This window comes from Acipenser ruthenus, chromosome 12 (genome assembly GCF_902713425.1).
Source record: "Acipenser ruthenus chromosome 12, fAciRut3.2 maternal haplotype, whole genome shotgun sequence".
NCBI lineage: Eukaryota > Metazoa > Chordata > Actinopteri > Acipenseriformes > Acipenseridae > Acipenser > Acipenser ruthenus.
The window spans coordinates 29,723,978-29,742,319 of record NC_081200.1 but is presented as its reverse complement, the minus strand read 5'-3'; the positions used below and the strand labels follow the sequence as shown (position 1 = coordinate 29,742,319).

The window sequence follows — 18,342 nt, the reverse complement described above, 5'->3', positions numbered from 1 at the left end:
ATGTCTAGGATCATTGTCTTGCTGCATGACCCACTTTTGGTTCAGCTTCAGCTCACGGACGGATGGCCTGACATTCTCCCCTAGAATCTTCTGATACAATGCAGAATTCATGGTTGTGTCAATGATGGCAAGCCGTCCAGGTCCTGAGGCAGCAAAGCAGCCCCAAACCATCACACTCCCACCACCATGCTTGACGGTTGGGATAAGGTTCTTCTGTTCGAACGCAGTGTTTGGTTTTCACCAAACATAAGTTTCTCATTGAGGCCAAAAAGTTCTACCTTTGACTCGTCTGTCCAGAGAACATCGTTCCTGAAGTCTTGTGGATCATCTATGTGCTCTTTGGCGAACTTCAGATGGGCAGCAATGTTCTTTTTAGAGAGCAGTGGTTTCCTCCTGGCTATCCACGAACACCATTCTTGTTCAGTCTTTTTCTGATAGTTGAGTCATGAACACTCACATTAGCCAAGGCGAGAGTGGCCTGCAGATCCTTGGATGTTACTCTGGTGTTCTTTGTGACTTCCTTGATGATTTTCTGGTTTGTTCTTGGAGAGATTTTGGTAGGACGACCGCTCCTGGCTAGAGTGACTGTGGTCTTGAACTTTCTCCATTTGTAGATTATCTGTCTGACAGTGGATTGGTGGAGCCCCAAATCCTTAGAAATGGTTTTGTAACCCTTTCTAGACTGAAGAGCATCAATAACTGTTTTTCTGAGGTCCTCAGAGATTTCTTTTGATCATGGCATGACGTGTTTCCACACGCCTGTATGGTGAAGACCAAACTCAGACCAAAGTTTCTGATCTTTATATAGGGTGGGGCCTCCCAAACTCACCCCTGAAGATCTACCTAATTATTTAAACACCTGATTCTAATTATCCCCTTAATTGAGCTGATAAAACCAGGGGTTCACTTAGTTTTTCCACATACCCTGAATCTTAATTACTCATTGTTTGTCTAATTCATACATCATTTTGTTTCGTTTCAAAAGACATGGAATTGGTTAATATAAACCCTATTGATATTTTAGAAAAGACTGGTTTTCATTCAAGAAGGCTATCATGGTAAAACTATGGAATTTCCATAATTATCATTGGGGTTCACAAACTTTCTCAGCACTGTACATGCATTCCACCTGTTCCGTAAACTAGACAGTAACATTTTCCACAAATCTGTACTGTTTAAGGCAGATATTTGATTTTCCAAATGAACGTATATATTTTTAAATTTACGTTTCTCAATTAATCACAACATACTTTCAAGTACTAGATTGCTGTTAAATAAGCAATAGAGGAAGCAAAGGTATTAGTGGTGCAGATCACTACATATCATGCCTGTCTGTGGATCAAGGGGGTTGCAGGATGTTGTCATGCACATGGAAATCCATACCATAACCCAACTGTGCATGTGGGGCTGGTATGAAGGTGTCATGCCTAAAGAAGTCCAGTTTAAAAATCCCACTGCACAAGCAGTATCAACCGGGTATCCTTGTCCAATTTTACCTGCAGAATATTCGATTAAACAAGGAGAAAGGCCCCAATGCATGACCTGAGGGACCCCTAATCTAAATAGTAGTGAATGAAAAAAGAAACCTTACCTGGGACTTCTCTTGCCTGATAGCATGCTCTCATTGTCTGCTAGGTTTAAGGAGGCCAGTGAAAGGCTAGACACTGAAAACACACGAGGTCGTGAACCTAGATTAGGAAAGAAATTTAGCAGAAAAAAAAAAAAAATCATAATTAAAAAAAAAAAATAAAATAAAACAACTATGCAACAAGTCTGTTCATAATTCTTTGCCCCCACCTACATTGTGTGTTGTTTTCAACTATTGCATATATGCACGCATACATCTGCAGCTTTATAATATTAGGCATATTATTTACTTTAAATATTTTAATTTGCAAGAACACCATTTTGCTGCTGGACACAAACACGAACAGTTTTCTGATGACCATCAAAATGTTATAGAAACAGAAAAAACAGAAATAAAATATTGGTCTGTACCCTCTGGTTCATGCTTTAAATCGGTCTTCTAATATGATGACACACACTAGACTTTTATACAATTGTTATTGATTCTGAAAATCCAGTCACCACTACTTAAATCCAAATCAATGTGTCTAATTAAATTGACCAAATAACTAAAGGCATTCAACCGGTCACCATTCCAAATTAATAGTAAAGCAACTTAAAACAGTACACTACACTACACATTCTACGATTTTTTAAATGAACATTCCACAGGAAGCACAATAACCTTTGCCAGCCAGAAAATATGAAAAAAATAACATTTATGATGAAATTATCAAATGAAAAGCTTTAAAATGATTTTGCAAACTAATATATTTTTTTTATTTAGTCTAAGCTTTGAAGGACCTCCAAAAGCTTAAACGAGTGTTAGTGAAATATCTGTAAGGTTAGCTTCCAAAGCAGATTAGTTCATGAGAAGTTTGTTAAGTATTTTTATAGACAGATATGAAGGCTTACTGCAGGTTTAGAAATGCAGGGCTGATCAGCTTTATGCATGAATGCAAACATGGATTGGGAATCTGAAAGTTAGATCCTTTCCAATGATTTATCAAGAACTGACCAAACGCAGTTAGTTAGTGATGTGAGTGCGGTTGTGGATTTTGGAAGGTGGCACAAAGCAGGGTGATACCATTGGCACAGAACAGACTCCTTGCAGACCGTGGCCACATGCGTTACCTGCTGAAGCTCTGACGGGGGTTCTGGGCGACTCCATTATATCTCTATGTACCGACTTGGGACGAGGCCTTTTCTGCTTGGAGCTCGCAGGCCGAGGTTTTATCACCGTGTCCATGTCCTCTATCAGTTTGAGCTGCTTCCTCCGCAGGAACTCCTGCTTGATGTACTCTCGCCGTGCCTTCTCATCCTCTTTCTTCTGACGCTCTTCTTCTGCTTTAATCCTGGAAAATGGTGGATGTTTGAGCTTTAACAGGAAAGCTGGGTTTACCACACTGGGCCAGGTCAGTATTGTGATGGGGGACCCACTCCACAAGATACACTAGGTGCTGCAGTGTATGAAGTGGTGTATGCGGCTCATTGGGGAGGCTTGAACTTAATCTCAGCATGTTTTTTTTTTTGTTGTAGCTGTGGCCACTGTGGTGCTGAAGGCCTTAATATGTTAAATAAACATTTATATGGGCATTAAAGAGTATGTAGTGGGGTTCCATAAAATATAGCGTTACATGTCCCCATGTGTTGCTACAACTGTTTAAACAATGCACCTGTAATTTTTCTTTTCATTGTTAACATCTTGACAACTTTTTACACTTATTAAACTTTACAGTCTGTTTCAAAGATATTTTAAAAATTGCCGCTCTAGTGCACTGATAGTGTAAGGACTATTGCCCACATTGTCAAACAGGTAACACAGCAATCACAATCCAAGATGTGGTACGGAACAGAAAAGCCAGAGCACTTTTTTTTTTTTTTTTTTTTTTTTAAATGTATTGCTCTTCCTGCAGTGATTTAGAAGACAGATCTCAAACCCCAGTGCACTCGAATGGACATTGACAGGTACATTATTTAAACAGTTGTAGCAACACGTGGGGATGTGTAACGCTATATTTTTCGGAATCCCGCTACTTACTCTTTAAAGCCATTGTCTGAATTCCAAATTGGTTTGGCAAAATCTTTCCGGCGTGGAACACTTAAGCCCAATATATTTACACCACACAAGGGCATTGTTTGAGTTCTACCTAGAGAAACCTGCCTGGCTCCTGTAGACTTCTGGCGTCTTGACACAGTCTAATGAAAGGTTTTCGTTTGTGTTCCAGAAGAACAAGCAAATGTCCTACCTGGCCTCCTCTTTCTTCTGCTCCAGTTCCACATCCAGCTGCTGCTTTCGCTGCTGGTTCTCCCTCTCCCTCTGCTGTCGTTTCTCCAGGAGGGCCGCTCGCTTCATCGCCATGTCGTCTTCTCCTTTCTGGTCATCCTGTCCAAACAAAGAATAGCTGTCAGTAATTCCAACTCAGTCACATGCATATCTAGTATACAACTAAACCATCAAAATATTTTCAACATTATAGTATGTATTATCTTAACTCAGGATGAGTCAAGTAAAAAAATAAAATAAATAAATAATAATAATATCTAGTTTTGAACCAAGTACACCTGTAAACAACAGTAATAACAATAATTACATGTTCCCAAAATCCTTGTTTTTGGAGTTGGTTTACTCTGGCATATCCATTGCTCTAAAGTGACATCCACAAAATGTTATTTCAGTTATTCAACAGCCACAGCTTTCTTGACCTTAATCTTATTAAATCACTCACACCTCTCATATCTCACCAAGACTACCAAGTCTTTAGTCTTAGTAGAGTGCTTCCATGACTTTGACCTATATTAATCATTATTTTATTACCAATAATTTCAAATGACGATATTGATTGCAAAGGTCCAATGTGGGGAAAATTCTTTGTCCTGTCATTAGGTCAACCTAATATTATGCACCTACTGAATTCAATGCAATGTGGAAAACGCTATGTGATTATGTAACACAATTTTTGTTCCTGGGTAGTAAGTGTTATTTCCTAATTGCTTATGCCTCAAAAGTATAGAAAATGGCTATTATTCCCCACAAACTTTGCTTTTGTGACCAGGACAGTGATATTTTGAAATTTACCTATTTCCACTGAGAAATCGGACGAATTTGTGTCTTTTCGTTCACATAAAGTCAGAAAAACAACAACATATGAATCCAAATTAACATGTATTTATACTAAAGTAATACAAAAATGACTACAAAAGATTTAGAAGTGAGTAGTTTTTTTGAGATTTACGATTATACTGTAAATCACTTTCACGAATCAGCCCCCAAATGTAGTCTCCCATCATGTTCTCATTATACTGTCCTTGGTAATGGCGTTCAAAGTACAGTATATCCTGGTGGAAGCGCTCGCCTTGCTCCTCTGAGTACGCTCCCATGTTCTCCTTGAATTTATCAAGATGAGCATCAAGGATATGGACTTTGAGGGACATCCTTCAGCCCATTGTGTCGTAGTTCTTCACCAGAGTCTCAACCAGCTCCACATAGTTTTCGGCCTTGTGATTGCTCAGGAAGCCCGGAACCACTGCGACAAAGCTGTTCCAAGCCGCTTTCTCCTTACTAGTGAGCTTCTTGGGGAATTCATTGCACTCCAGGATCTTCTTTATCTGTGGTCCGACGAAGACACCGGCTTTGACCTTTGCCTCAGACAGCTTAGGGAAGAAGTCTTGAAGTTACTTGAAGGCTGCCGACTCCTTATCTAGAGCTCCTACAAATTGTTTCATAAAGCCCAATTTGATGTGCAGTGGTGGCATCAGCACCTTCCGGGGGTCCACCAGTGGCTCCCACTTGACGTTGTTCCTCCCCACAGAGAACTCGGTCCGCTGTGGCCAGTCCCGTCTGTGGTAGTGCGCCTTGGTGTCCCTGCTGTCCCAAAGGCAAAGATAGCAGGGAAACTTGGTAAAACCGCCTTGGAGACCCATCAGGAATGCCACCATTGCAGCCTCTTGATGCCATCTCAGAAAAATGCAGATATGTATCCACTTAGGCAGCTGGAACTAAACTGAACTGGTGGGCTTAAGGCCCCTGTATTTATACTATTATTTATATTACTGGAAAGTTCTAGAAAGTTCTAGAAGTTACTCCAAGTTTACTCAGCACTGAATCTATCTGGAATGTTCTGGAAAATAGGTACATTTCAAAATATCACTGTCCTGGTCACAAAAGCAAAGTTTGTGGGGAATAATAGCCATTTTCTATACTTTTGAGGCATAAGCAATTAGGAAATAACACTTATTACCCAGGAACCAAAAAAAAAAAATTGTTACATTGTGTTATAGATAGTCCATGCGGTATGCTGATGCATTTTTTAATTAAGTCATGTAAATGTAATATAAGAATACTCTGTGTTTAAAAATGCATATGAATCTTGATGATATCAGTAAATTATTCACAGAAAAGCAAGATTCTGCAGTCATTTATTGCTTACTTTAAAAAAGAATCCACAGCACATTTTCTGATCATCATAATAAATGTCTCCGGTACTGCCTCCCTCACCGGCTTCCTCCAGCACCTGCCCCTCTAGCGGCTTCAGCACAGAGAGAGGAACCTCAATCAAGCTCACAGTCTTAGTGCTCTGTCCTATAGGCTCCCTTGGGTTTTCAGTGTTGGGGGTAAGAATAAAGGTCTCTTTAACAGGCTGGGATAATACTTCTGAAACTGTCGATTCCAGGGGCTTGACCTCCTCCTTATCCTCCTTATCCTCCTTCTCTTCCTCTGCTGGGAGCTGCTTATGTGCCTCCCCCATCTCTGAACCTTGCTCTGTCGCAGAGTCTGCTGGTTTAGGTTCCTGGGCAGAATACTTGTCTCTCGACTCCGATTCACCGGTGGGCGCATGGTCATCTCCGAAGTGCACAAACGACTTTGTCTGGATCTGGCTGGGAGAAAACCTCCGGAGGTGGGGGAGACTGTCTACTGACTGGGGACTGGTCAAGACACGGCTGAAAGGGGCGATTTTTAACTCGTTTGGTCTTTGAGTCCTTGGGGTTTTGGAGTGAAAAGACGCTGACTTTCTTGTTATGGCCTGAGGGGATCGATGAGAAGTCCTTGGGGATTCTCCGGCCGATGACAGGACCGGTGACAGAGAGCCAGTCGAGCGTGAAGTAGAGCGGAGCTCCCGCACCTGTTTCTGAGGAGATGGCTGTGAAGGAGAGATCCCCCAGGCTTGCTGCTCCCTCATCTGCATGATGATGTCCTGTTGCTGTGCTATGCGTTGCATTTCCTGCTGCAGGAAGTTCAGAGAAGAGTTCAGCTTCTCAATGGATTTGGTGTACTCTACAAGGTCTCCCTCTCCTATAGACTCATCAGTGGGTGATTTCAGCCACCTGCTCTGAGCTGGGTCCATGTTATCTTCAGACCATGTATCCTCAGTTTTGCATTTCCCAGGTTTTAGGGTATTATCCTCTGACATCTTGGAAGGCTGGCTGTCAGCTGATAGCTTTTCATCCTCTGAACCAATAGATTCCTCCCTAAGTGGCGATGTGCCGTCTCCTTTCTTCTTTACTACAGTCAGGAATGCTGTTCTCCCCATTCTCTGCCGGTGTCTTGTAAACGCTGCCTCTACCTTCTTCTTCTGGGCTTCAATCGCTCTCCTCTTCTCCTCCAACTGCATCCTGAGATGAACCATTTCCGAAGCCAGGAGCTGTGTGGGATCTCTCCCCTGCCTGACCGGGCTCTCCTCCGGTGTTTGAGTCCATGCCCCCATGTGTGGAATGTTTAGCTCTGAACTCTCTGGGGTTGTCTTTTGGGAGCTGCTTCCGCTGCTCCTGCCATCAACATGGTTAATTTTCCTCAACTTCTGTTCTGCAAAACTGGTCATCTTAACTCCAGAGCTGGAAGAAGCACTGCTCCCAGCCTGGGACTTGGCACTTACTGAGCTCGGGCATGGGCTTGTGATGTCCCTGGGATTGCTTACTTTTAGTTCATAGTCGTGGTCCAAGTCAGAGTCCATGCTCACTGTGTAGTCTCTTAAAGAAGAGTCCTCGTCTATTGTTTCCTGAATGTCTTCTGTCTGAACATGAATCCCAGTGTCCACCTCAGTAGTGTCAGGGCTCATAGCCCCCTTTGTCTCTGCAGTAGAGTCCAAGCATGGTTCCTCTGTGTTAAGTTTGGAATTAAAATCACCTAAATCCTGACTATGGAGGAAAAACCCATTGTTGACTTTATTGGACTGAAGGACACTATGCGGTTTGTCGGAATCGTGGATTATTTGCAAAGCTTCTTCAATACTTGGTGTCCCAGCGGGATTGCCATACTCATCCAGCACTGGCCCATTTGAAAGTTTATACTGTTTCCTTGGATTAGCTCTTCCTGAATGGTTGTTGTAGAGTTCTGTGTCAGTTTGGTCTTCTGGGTACATTTCCTCTTCAATGCCTTCTGCTTCGCTCTGTCCATTCACGGGCTGGAAGGAGAGGTTTCTCTTTATGTTTCTGGGGTGTTGATTAAGTTTAAATCCTAGACCTTCATTGCTGAAGGATCTGGTCATCCCACGGCTCGGAGGGATAGAGGTCTGCATAGTGTTCTCTTTATCAAAAGGGATGTCAAAGGACACTCCATGGACCGATGACCTGGGCAGGAAATAGAAATCAGGAAACATATTTTAAATGGATACCTTGGTTAATATATTCATCAGGAATAACATATGTTTAGTACCTATTAGATTAGGAAACATCAATCAAAGATTGTGCACTACTCCAAACAATTAAGAGATATTCAGAGATAAGTATAGTAGCTCATTTAAATCCCAAAATCCTCTATTGAATGAATGCTAAAATCCCTCTATCACATTAAAAAATGTCCAAGGCTTTATTTCAATACAGCACTTGGGGATTTACAATGCTTAATATACACAACTCTAAAAGTATCCCTTTGGATCAGTGCACCTGTTATTTTAAGACTGGGTAAAACTTTTTATATAAAATTGATTTTAGCCATTTTAAAACATGACGTTACATATCCATGCATTTTTCATTAATTATATTGGCACCCTGAAGCAGTTTTACAAATGCAAAGAAAATAATGATTTAGCTGTTATCAATTTTTATTTTCCTTATAATAAATAATTAATTGTGTACCTTTTTTCCTTCGGCCAGGTTCCAACATAGCCATCCACATAAGACATTGAGGTGGATCTTCTCATTGCTCCTAATAAAAGAATAAGTGCAAATAACTTCAACTGTGAAAAGGGCAAACTAGCCTACACAAAGAAAATGAAACATTAATTGAATGAACACATTTTACAATGTTTTTTTCACCCCCTTGAATATCTATTGCTTATACTTGATTGTTTTCCATTAGCCAGGCAGCTTATATACAAAGGAGACCTGGGGCAGTCTGAAGCAAGTATAACTCAAACTGACACATTGCTGCTGCAAACTTTCTTGGTACATAAGCAATTTCCTGTGCATTTGCAATAGAAGGCAACTCCGTTTGTTATTACCTGAAGTGGCATTTTGAGGCCGCTGCTGTTTGAGTCTAAGTGGCAGAAGAGACAGAGGTGGTGACAAGCCTAGGCTTGAATTAAAAAAAAAAAATACATAAAAGGGTGAGAATCACATAAAAAATAATTGACACTCAATTTTAGTATACTCAAAATCAAAACTAATTACACACTGTCATTATTTATACACTTATGTGACACTTGACAATTAAAATGAATTGTTCATTAACTTGGAGCTTCTAATGTACTAGGATTTGACTGCAAAACAGTGCTTGAAAAGCAGAAATATTAACCTGGCATCCATGTCTGGACTGGAAGGACTCTCAGTAAAGCTTCTTTTTGTAGCATTCGAAATGGGAAACGTGGGCATGTTCCTTATTGGCTGAACTGCCTCTGCTGCTGGAAATAAACAGCATGCATTACCACAGTTATCTTCTGGAAAGAATAAGAATAAGTGTATAAAAACAAATACAATATACACTTATTCATATTATAGTTTATATTGTAGAACATGCCATCTAAAAGTTATTGAATTAAGTTTACAGTTTTTATGTAACTCACCTGTAACTAATACATAATAAATGCATGTGTATCCTGCACAGTAGGCTAAATATTACACTGAAGAAGACTAAACATGTATGTTTGCTTTACGTTGGATTATTATACATAATGAACTGTTTCACATTATACAAAGTGAAATGATTGCATTTTAAATGATTAAGTTATGAGATCACTAAAGGAAAAGCTCACCATCAACATCGATGTCTAGAACCCGAGGCTGTACAAAGGAAGGCTTCACTACTTCAAACCACCAAAACAGCTCTGCCATAAACACCAGGTAGTTGTTCTGTAACACAAGGACAATTCGATAGACCTCTTTAAAAAGGACTTCTTGTTCTTCCCCACAGAAACAAAAACAGACACGGACTGGCCATGGCTAGTTGAATCTACTTCAAAACATACAGGCCAGATAAGTTAAAAATATAAAAAAAGACATAAAAAGACACTGTTCGGCATGAAAAAAAAAAGCACTGAACTTCAAACAGTAAAATACTGCTATATTTAATTGTGCAATAACATTGTTTGTCCAGAAGATGGCTCTGTTCACAGAAGTGGAGCACTCCAGATGTAATGGGAGCTCTATACTTAGTGATACATATTGTTGCACTGACAACCTAAATCAGCTGGGCTGTGAATTTTTGCTTCTGTGAGTTTTAAAATAAGGTGGCAATTCTCCTAATTACTATATTTGGACTGAAGTCATTGTATTTTGTGTCTTGCTCTTAATTGTATTGTAATTCTTGTATTTTATTTTGTATACAACTGTAGCCCTGGGTAAGGGCGTCTGCTAATAAATAAATAAATAAATAAATAAATAAATCATAATAATAATAATAAAAACCTAAAGGTTGCAGAAATATTTCCCACCCCAAATATACTCTTGACGTTTCATAATAGACTTAAGCACTTTTTATTTTTCAAATTATATAATGAAAGAAAATAACAACAAACTACACCTAAATTAATTTATTTACACCAAAATTAATTTGTCTTCAGAATGACCGATGAGATCTTTAAACCTCACAAAATGTGCTCATAGTCCCAAATTTATCAGACTTATTTTAAAACCGTTTATACCAGGATGAAACTAGAGGGGGGATTCCCACTGCAGTGTTATTTACCCCTGGCTATTAAAGCACTTGTGTTAGAGGTGCACACCACAGGCAGGCTTCACTAATGCTAACCCTGCAGACAGGCAAAGAATGAGGCCTTTAAAAGCCTTTAAAAAGCCTTCTGAAACCATTAAAAGCCTTTAACTTACGTTATTCCGGGGTCACTGTTACACAGGCATTTTTTTTTTTATATCAGGACTCGGAGGAATATAAACAGTGGAAAGCTTTTATAGCAGCTGAACTTGTAAAGTCACTTTAGATGTGACAATTTAACCCTAACCTGTATATCAATGTGATAAATGGAAAGAATTAATAAATCAGAACAATTCAGAAAGGTTAGAGCCAAGAACTGATGAATACAGATCCTCAATAGAGTTTATGGACTGCTTATCATTGCATATTATAAAAATGTCCTTTTCATCCGTTCATAAACAGTACTATTAAAATTTCACTATCTAGACAATACCACAACCACATGTTGGTCAAAACCTCAGTTTCAGCACGTGACGGCATATGACACACAAAAGGCCTTGAACACACATAGCTTAATCATTATTTATCTCTCATCAAACCAAACACAATTGGTCAAGTAAGGAATTAAAAGCACTTTTATGTGGAACCCATCCTGATAATCAAAGTAAATATGACCTTGGAATATATGAGAAATTTCTGGGAACATTTTTTTCCCCCCAGAACTTTTTCCACCCTGCTATGTTTTCAGCATGGCGGGGTCAATAATTTGTTTTAATCAATTCCAATTCCAAATCCCATTCCCTTTTAATTAATTCCAATTCCAATAAACACAGGCTTTATTGAGCAAACACATGTACATCTTGTCAACAACACATGTAATTACACAATTACAATACAAATGTATGAAATCAATTCAGCTTGCTGTTACAATGAATCATCATGAACTGCTCAATTTAAAGTGACACCATTCTGGGCAGAAAATTTTCCCTGTGATGCTAAAAAGCCTCTCAACACTGCTGGTGAAGCAGGTATCGCCAGGTACTTGCAGGCCAACTTGACAAAGGTAGGGCACATGTGTCTGCTATCCTTCCAGAAAGTGAGAGGCTCAGTCATCTCCAACAGTTGCCCGAGTGAGATTCAGTAGTCTTGGAACTCTCAAAGTTAGCCCCAGTTTCAGAAGGACTCCTTCCACTCTCAACTCATTGTTTGCTCAATAAAGCCTACGTCATAAAAGGGAATGAGAATTGGAATTGGGGATTGATTTTAAAAAGGAATTGAAATTGAAAAACAGGAATTGACCCCAACCCTGGTTTTCAACATCAAAGTTTGAAAGCAAAATGAGAACGCGCTGGCATTTCTAGAACCAGCCAGAGGATATTATTGTATTACCAAAAGTGCTATACCCTGCATCACCCTGTCACATAATAGAAAAGGTGTTTAAAGTAGTACGGTAATGGCTGAAAACTAAGCAATCCTGTTTAAATGAGACATAAGGAAGCCTGGCTTTGCTATCCACTAACATGGGATTACATTTTCCAAAACCAACAGCAGTCAATAAAAGGGCTTAATTGCTGCCATCAGCTGGAGAGCAGTTTTCCATTTGACTACAGAGCTGTGGCATTCACAAGAACCAAACATTCAAACTACAAAACTGAACTATGCTTTTGTAGCTGTGGTACTTGCAAGAACCAAACATTTAAACCACAAAACTGACCTATGGTTCTGTAGTAGTCTTTTACCGGCAGGACTTGCATGGATATTATAAGTTGCATATAAAACCATATTGTCTATGTTTTTAGGTTTACAGAAGCACATTTAAAAAATGTACAATTCTTGTCTTTCATGTAGTTGTATTTCAAAGATTAATTTAAATAATGTTTGAGCAACTTTGCCTTGGGGGGGGGGGGGGGGGGGGGGGGACGGACAACAAAAAAACTAATTTTAAAATTGACAATATGGTCTATATTTAAAACAAATGCCTAGAGTGAATGAATAGTAGACCTAGGTATCAATTGTTACACACAAACAGACCACATATTTAAATGATATGCCAATTACAACAGTGCAGAGCATGGAGAAAGTGAAATGCTGCAGTCCCCCCCGCCGCCCCCCCCCCCCCCCCCCCAAAAAAAAAAACCACCCTGTAAAGGTTTACAAACTGGTCAACAAGAATATACTGGCAATTAACATGCAGCTGGTATTAGGCAGTTCATCTTTTAGATTAGTTAGTTCAACATGAAGGTGAATACCATAGGCCTTTGCAGTGCAGGGGCCTCGACTAAATCCCAAGCACTGGGAATGTGCATCCCCAGCAGGGAATAAAGATGCACCTTTTTATGCTCATTGTCCCACTTCATATACAAGGCAGTGCTGTATATAATATTACAACATTTGTTTTATATAAAAGGCAATGTGTACTGAAATGAAGCACCACAAGAAAACCCTGCTGTCTGGTTTCTATAGACCACTATATTAAGAAAAATGAAAGCTAAAACACTTCTATATAGACACACAATGTGCACACCTCAGCAGTTATGGCTGTATTTCGATACTTAAGCCTGTCTGTCTGTCTGTCTGTGTGAGTGAGTGAGTGAGTGAGTGAGTGAGTGAGTGAGAGAGTGAGTGAGTGAGAAAGCGTGAAGAAAAAGGTAGCAATGTCTTTTCTACTCAATTTTCCTCTGTTCATGTATGTGTCAACCCTGGTGATAATTATACAATACATTCAAAACAAGATGCACTAACCAATTTACTGGATTAATACTTGCAGCAGTAGAATAAAGATTTTTAGATGATCAGCTAAAAATGCATACCGATAAACACACACGTGTGCGCGCGCACACATACACACACAATCCATTTAACACCAGATGGCGGCCTAGAAATTTGCAAATCAGACACAAATTTCTCCCACCATCACGGTTGTGGAACCATGACAACTGCATCACCTTGGATTATTAGATAGCATTTTTATGGATTGTTGTCAATAGGGACTACAAGCTGACCACACTGAACACATTTCTACTGGAAAACAAAGTGATAGTACCAGAAAAAGAGCAGAATGTAATCTCAGAAGGCGACTTTTTTGAATTTGGGTCAAGGTTAACAGAGGAGTGCACTGTTCCCTCCAGTTCCTGTTGTCTGGAGAGGGAGCTGAGCCACAGACATGCACATCACCTTCTGGGATTTCTTTAAGAACAGAATGAACAAGCAGAGACACTGGTCCTGCTGTTGCTGCCACTGTCAATGATTATTAAAGAGGTAAAGACAGCAAACACCGCAGAACACTGGGCTTTAAAATAAATCTTCATTTTAAGGTACCATGTGGGTAACCAATCTGGTTCAAAGAGCTGGACTAGCTGAACTTGGGCAAGCTGATGGGAAGCTAGAAAACTAGATTTAACTCATTTGCAATGGTCTTGTGTGCAAAAAGTGCTAGAAAGAGTGCAATGTTGTAAACTAATTCAACAACCCTCCTCACGTAGCCTGCTCAGCTTCTGTGCAATAACTACTGTTTCAGTTCCGTGGAATGTCAAAAGAAGAAGCGACAGCAAAGCCAACTCTATTTCCAACTCAACAGACGTCAGTGCCAGGGTTTGAGTGTTCAAACAGGGCTGCATTACAGACAAGCTGGCTGACTGAAGAATCAGGCTTTATATTCCACAAAAACAAGTTATAGGAGTTTATACTTGACCCCAAAATATTACACAGCATATAAAGATCCAATATAACCTTACTTTCACTGCAATGCAATTTAATGAGATCAAAGCCTGCTTGTTTTTGTATTTTCTCATTTTAGATAGCCAGAATCATGCTAGTAACTACCAGGTTCAAGGGCTGAAATGTTTTTTTTTTTTTTTTATTATTATTATTTTCCCTTAGTTACAAAGTAGACATCCTCCCACCCCCTCACCCAATCCCCTTCCCAATGATCCCTGACTCTCAACCCATCAGAAAACCGGTCTCTTAAGAATAATACTTACTTTCTATAATGCATAATATCATATTATATTAAATGATTTACTCACCAAGAAGGTTATTGTACAAAACATAAATCCATTTCAAGAAGTGCTTATAAATTACTGTACATGTCTAAACTTGACAATACTCTCAGCAAGACAAAACCTGATTACAGATTCCCCTGCTGAGTTTACTACCGGAAATTAATTCTAATAGGCAAAAATACCACACAATACTTATTCATTGGCTTACTGTTCAGAATTTACAACTCATCTTAAATAATTCATCACACATCAATAAAGAACAATTCATTGCACAATGGCAAGACTTTTAAAACTGATGAAAAGGTACATAGCATTAAGAGCAATTGACCAACCAGCCTAAGAAATCAGACCATGAATATCCTTGAAGAAGGACTTGTTGCAAATCTGCCTCAAACGCTCTTTACTAAAGACATAGTTTAGACTGCCATGCACAAACCTGTCTGCAAGAGTGAAGTATGCTTCTTATGTTCAGTGGCTAGCTTTGTTTCATCTTTGTACAGACACTGAGGTAATTAAAAAGAAGGAAGTCAGATGAGCCTTACACTCAAAGCAGCTTTGAAAAGTCTTATGGACTCGGCCCTTGCGTGTTCTGTTAATTACTTAATGCTAAGTTAATCAGGATCAAAAGGAGTGGTATCCATTTTCTAACTTCTTATTAGCTCTAACTATATTATCACTGCCCCACTGTTCCTGCTGCTTTCTGATACCTAGTCACTGCATGTGATTTAGTTCAAACTCACTGCAACGGTCTAGCTAGAATCAGAACATCAGACCTACAGCAAAGTACCAGGTTACAGCTGCTTATAGTGTTATATGAAACATCTGCATGTTATAGGTGGCATAAAATTGAGTGCCCCTTGCTCCTGGGTCCTGCTATAGTGGCAATCAGGATAGATAAGACTCAGGGTTAACATTTGAATAATCACAGACTAGGTTGTCTACTCTTTCATTTGTGGTTTTGTTACTGCTGCTGCTGCATATGTCATTGTATATTGTAGTTTGTCGTTCTATTTTAAAGTTGGTAACACTTGCACAAAGCTTATATTAAAACAATTTATAAACCAAATGCTTTACTCTTCAGAATTACTGTACAGACAGAAAATGTTTAACATAAAACATCTTTATGTTATATATGTAGTTAGAAGACAATTTTAAACTGTGTTGATGAAGGTGTTACAAATGTTGCCTTGTGTCTAAGATAACTCCAAAATAGAAAAAGGCTGTAAACTGGGCCTACCTTTATTGAGGAGGAGGCGTAGATCATGTCTTCCAGTGCAAAGTGGCAGCATCCGTTCAGGTTCTCCTGACAAAACTCCTGAATCAGCTGAAGATTATACAAGCTGTCTGCCAATGACATGGTTTCCTTCAGGCATATATCTGAATAAGTCAAGAGGGGGACTGGGATGTAATTACAGGCTTCAGGCAAAACATGCTACGAAGGTCTAGCCAATCATCATCTGTAGATATGAGTTTAATTTGAAAAAAAGGAATGTCTACAAATCTACTTTTAGACGGCAAGTTCCTAAATTATTATTATTATTATTTTTTTTTTTTTTTTAAATCAAGCATTTCATATTTAGTGTTTGGCATAACCGAACAAATAAAGGTTTTCAGTTACACCTTATCTAGTCTACACTTAAAATGTCCCTTTTTTCAGTTAAACTTGAATATATATATATATACACACACACATACACACACACACATATACATATATATTAATGACATATATTTTACGTCATTAATATATATATATGTGTATGTGTGTGTGTGTATATATATATATATATATATATATATATATATATATATATATATATATATATATATATATATATATACACACACACACATATATATATTAATGACATAAAATTCGAAGCTATCTATCTATATTCAAAGATATATATATATATATATATATATATATATATATATATATATATACACATTTAAACTGGGTGGCTTTTACACGTTTAAACTTAACTGCGATTATTAGTCTCTTGCTGATATTGAATGATCTCTCATTCAAACAGCGCAACTCTGTTCAGAAATTTGTATTGTATTACTGCAATAAGAATAAAATAAAACATTGTTGCATTTTACTCTGGACTCGTTCCCCTCCACTTACTCTAACCTCTATATCTAACCCATGATGAAAATAAACTGTGCATTGATATGTTGTTTAGTTCCGTTGCTATAGCGCTGTCAGAAAGTATTTAAGTTATTTAAATAAACATTGCAACGGGTGGCTTGGTGGTGGTGCCCTTTTGCTCTTAAAGGCAACAAAGGTAATTTACTCTCTATTTGTATTATACTGTATCTGTTTAAAATACAGCCCAGGTGGCTGTGGGCAGTTGACCAGCCAGGGCAGATGCCGACATGACATAAAATTTGAAGCTAATTCATCATCTGCCCGCCGCAGCTGGGCACTTCGCCAACTGTCCGGGCATTATAGCAAGTTAAAAGTCTTTCTTCGCCATCAGCCCGGGTGGCTGTGGGCAGTTGACGAACTGCCCAGAAAGATGCCGAAATGACATAAAATTCAAAGCTAATTCGCCATTATGGTTATCATGGTTTTGAAACCCTTATTTTGGAGACAAAAGAGTGACGTGCTATACCAAGTTTGTCTTCGATAAACTGTCACAGCAGAACAGTTTTGCCTGCCTCCCACTAAGGAGCCAGCACTCAAGGCTACATGCTGTTCCAACAGCACTGTCTTTATTAACACGGTCAAATCCTTAATACAGCAGAAAACAAGCTTTTCAGATGCACTTCTTAATGTGCATTTACTTCAGTTTCTGTCACAGACAGATCTATAACCCACACTGGCCTTCATGGGATTTGGGATTTTTGACAGGCCTCTTGCCTTACAGTAAACGATATATAACAATACATAATGCGAGTAACACCTGAGGAAAACAAAGACAATTAACACTGATATGCCCATCATGCAGCCACAAGTGTTCTTAGCATAGCATCCTATTAAGGATACTTACAAAATTAACAGTGAGACAGAACACTCAAGAGACGATTCAAAGGGATTTTTGTAGTTAAAAGCTGTCTAACAATGGCATCCCATAAAGTCAGGGATTTAGGAGAGAAAGAAGTCCTCTTTATCAAGACAGCTGTATTACCTTCCAGCTTGACCGTTTCAGGACAGTAGAAATGGATCAACGCAGCAAGAGCTCCGCCGTCAGTACTGTCTTTCAATAAGTTCTCCACAGAGGGTATACAAGGCATTTGACTTGTGAGTGCCTGTTCCTTCCTGTAGCGGGCCTGAAACAACAAAAAGTTTATTAAAAAAAACAATTAAGCACACTCCACCTAGTGGCCCTCTCACTGCACAGCTAATACATGCAGCAGTGTGCAACTAATAAAACAGTACCAATATTTGTAAACTGATACAAAAGAAAATAAGACACGTCTACACAATGTACTTTTGCTGTACAATGTATAATATATACTACACAGTAAAACCTCTATCCAATGAATTTAGCGGCCACCTCCTTTTACCAGCCATTCACACAACAGATGCTCTGTTTTCAGTACAAGTTTGAATACATTCATTTAGTGACTGGTGAACTGAGATTTCAGTGTACTCAACTGTACAAAGTATTTGTTTCAGGTTTGTTTGAGAAATGTCTCTATATTTTAAAGTACAGCTGTCCTTGCACAATAAACAACGTA

General features: G+C 39.0%; 1 protein-coding gene across 8 annotated transcripts in view; it reads right to left on the bottom strand.

The window, feature by feature from the left end:
• The window catches only part of LOC117417114 (calmodulin-regulated spectrin-associated protein 2-like), a 54,580-nt gene that overhangs the window by 5,475 nt on the left and 30,763 nt on the right, over positions 1 to 18,342 (bottom strand). For 4 of the 8 annotated variants that reach the window (XM_034028917.3, XM_034028920.3, XM_034028919.3 and 1 more), the window contains 10 exons: positions 17,790 to 17,931; positions 15,890 to 16,029; positions 9,756 to 9,852; positions 9,299 to 9,404; positions 9,006 to 9,079; positions 8,641 to 8,710; positions 5,997 to 8,133; positions 3,816 to 3,952; positions 2,701 to 2,921; positions 1,592 to 1,688 (listed from right to left, as the gene is read on the bottom strand). In XM_034028917.3, the coding sequence (XP_033884808.3) occupies positions 1,592 to 1,688; positions 2,701 to 2,921; positions 3,816 to 3,952; positions 5,997 to 8,133; positions 8,641 to 8,710; positions 9,006 to 9,079; positions 9,299 to 9,404; positions 9,756 to 9,852; positions 15,890 to 16,029; positions 17,790 to 17,931 (3,221 nt within the window). The remainder of the gene's footprint in view (positions 1 to 1,591; positions 1,689 to 2,700; positions 2,922 to 3,815; positions 3,953 to 5,996; positions 8,134 to 8,640; positions 8,711 to 9,005; positions 9,080 to 9,298; positions 9,405 to 9,755; positions 9,853 to 15,889; positions 16,030 to 17,789; positions 17,932 to 18,342) is intronic. The other 4 variants (XM_059034782.1, XM_059034783.1, XM_059034784.1 and 1 more) reach the window with 2 other exon arrangements.